General features: G+C 60.0%; 1 protein-coding gene across 1 annotated transcript in view; it reads right to left on the bottom strand.

The window, feature by feature from the left end:
* GAB1 (GRB2-associated binding protein 1) overlaps positions 1 to 765 on the bottom strand; it is a 34033-nt gene that overhangs the window by 19585 nt on the left and 13683 nt on the right. Inside the window, exon 4 of the mRNA XM_009072050.1 lies at positions 346 to 764. Within this exon, the coding sequence (XP_009070298.1) occupies positions 346 to 764 (419 nt within the window). The remainder of the gene's footprint in view (positions 1 to 345; position 765) is intronic.

Consider the following 765-nt stretch of genomic DNA (forward strand, 5'->3'; position numbering starts at 1 on the left):
AAGGTGCTCTGAGGTCTCCACACAACCTTCTCTTCTCCAGCCTCAACAGCCCCAACTCCCTCACCCTGTCCTCATAGGGGAGATGCTCCAGTGCTCTTAGCAACTTGGTGACCTCCTCTGGACTTGCTCCAACAGTTCCATGTCCTCCTTATGTTGAGGACACCAGAACTGTGTGCAGTATTCCAGGTGGGTCTCAGCAGAGCAGAGCAGAGGAGCAGAATCACTTCCCTTGACCTGCTGCCCACACTGCTGTGGCTGCAGCCCAGGATGTGGATTTTTACCCCACCATCCCTCCTAAGGTCCCCTGGTTCCCCATGCCCCGCAGGGTGGACGTGTCATGCTGACCTTTGCGGAAGACGCTGCTGTCGCCGGTGGAGATGGTGTTGCTGCGGGAGGGAGGGATTCCTGCCGTGGGGACGCAGTAGCTGCTGTCGGTGTCCGACGCCGTGCGGCCGACGCCACACGTTTCCACAGGAGAGCGATCTGCAGTGTGCTGAGGCTTCGGCGGCCGAGGAGGAGGAACACCTGGAACAGTCTCCAGTTTGGACGTCTGAGACAACGTTCCCTCAGGAAAAGTCCGCGGAATCTGGTAAGTACCTCCGGGTGTGGGGGGAATGTCATAGCTAATGGAGATGTGTCTCATCTGCGAATCTAAGGAGGATGCTGCCGCCGGGGGGGTGAACACGTGCTGCTCTCCCTCTGCCTCGGTGCCGGACGGCGACACTGCCTTGGGCAGCACGTCCTGGGAGTAGCTGCGGGGCAGGC

This window comes from Acanthisitta chloris, unplaced genomic scaffold, assembly GCF_000695815.1.
Source record: "Acanthisitta chloris isolate BGI_N310 unplaced genomic scaffold, ASM69581v1 scaffold18473, whole genome shotgun sequence".
Lineage (NCBI taxonomy): Eukaryota > Metazoa > Chordata > Aves > Passeriformes > Acanthisittidae > Acanthisitta > Acanthisitta chloris.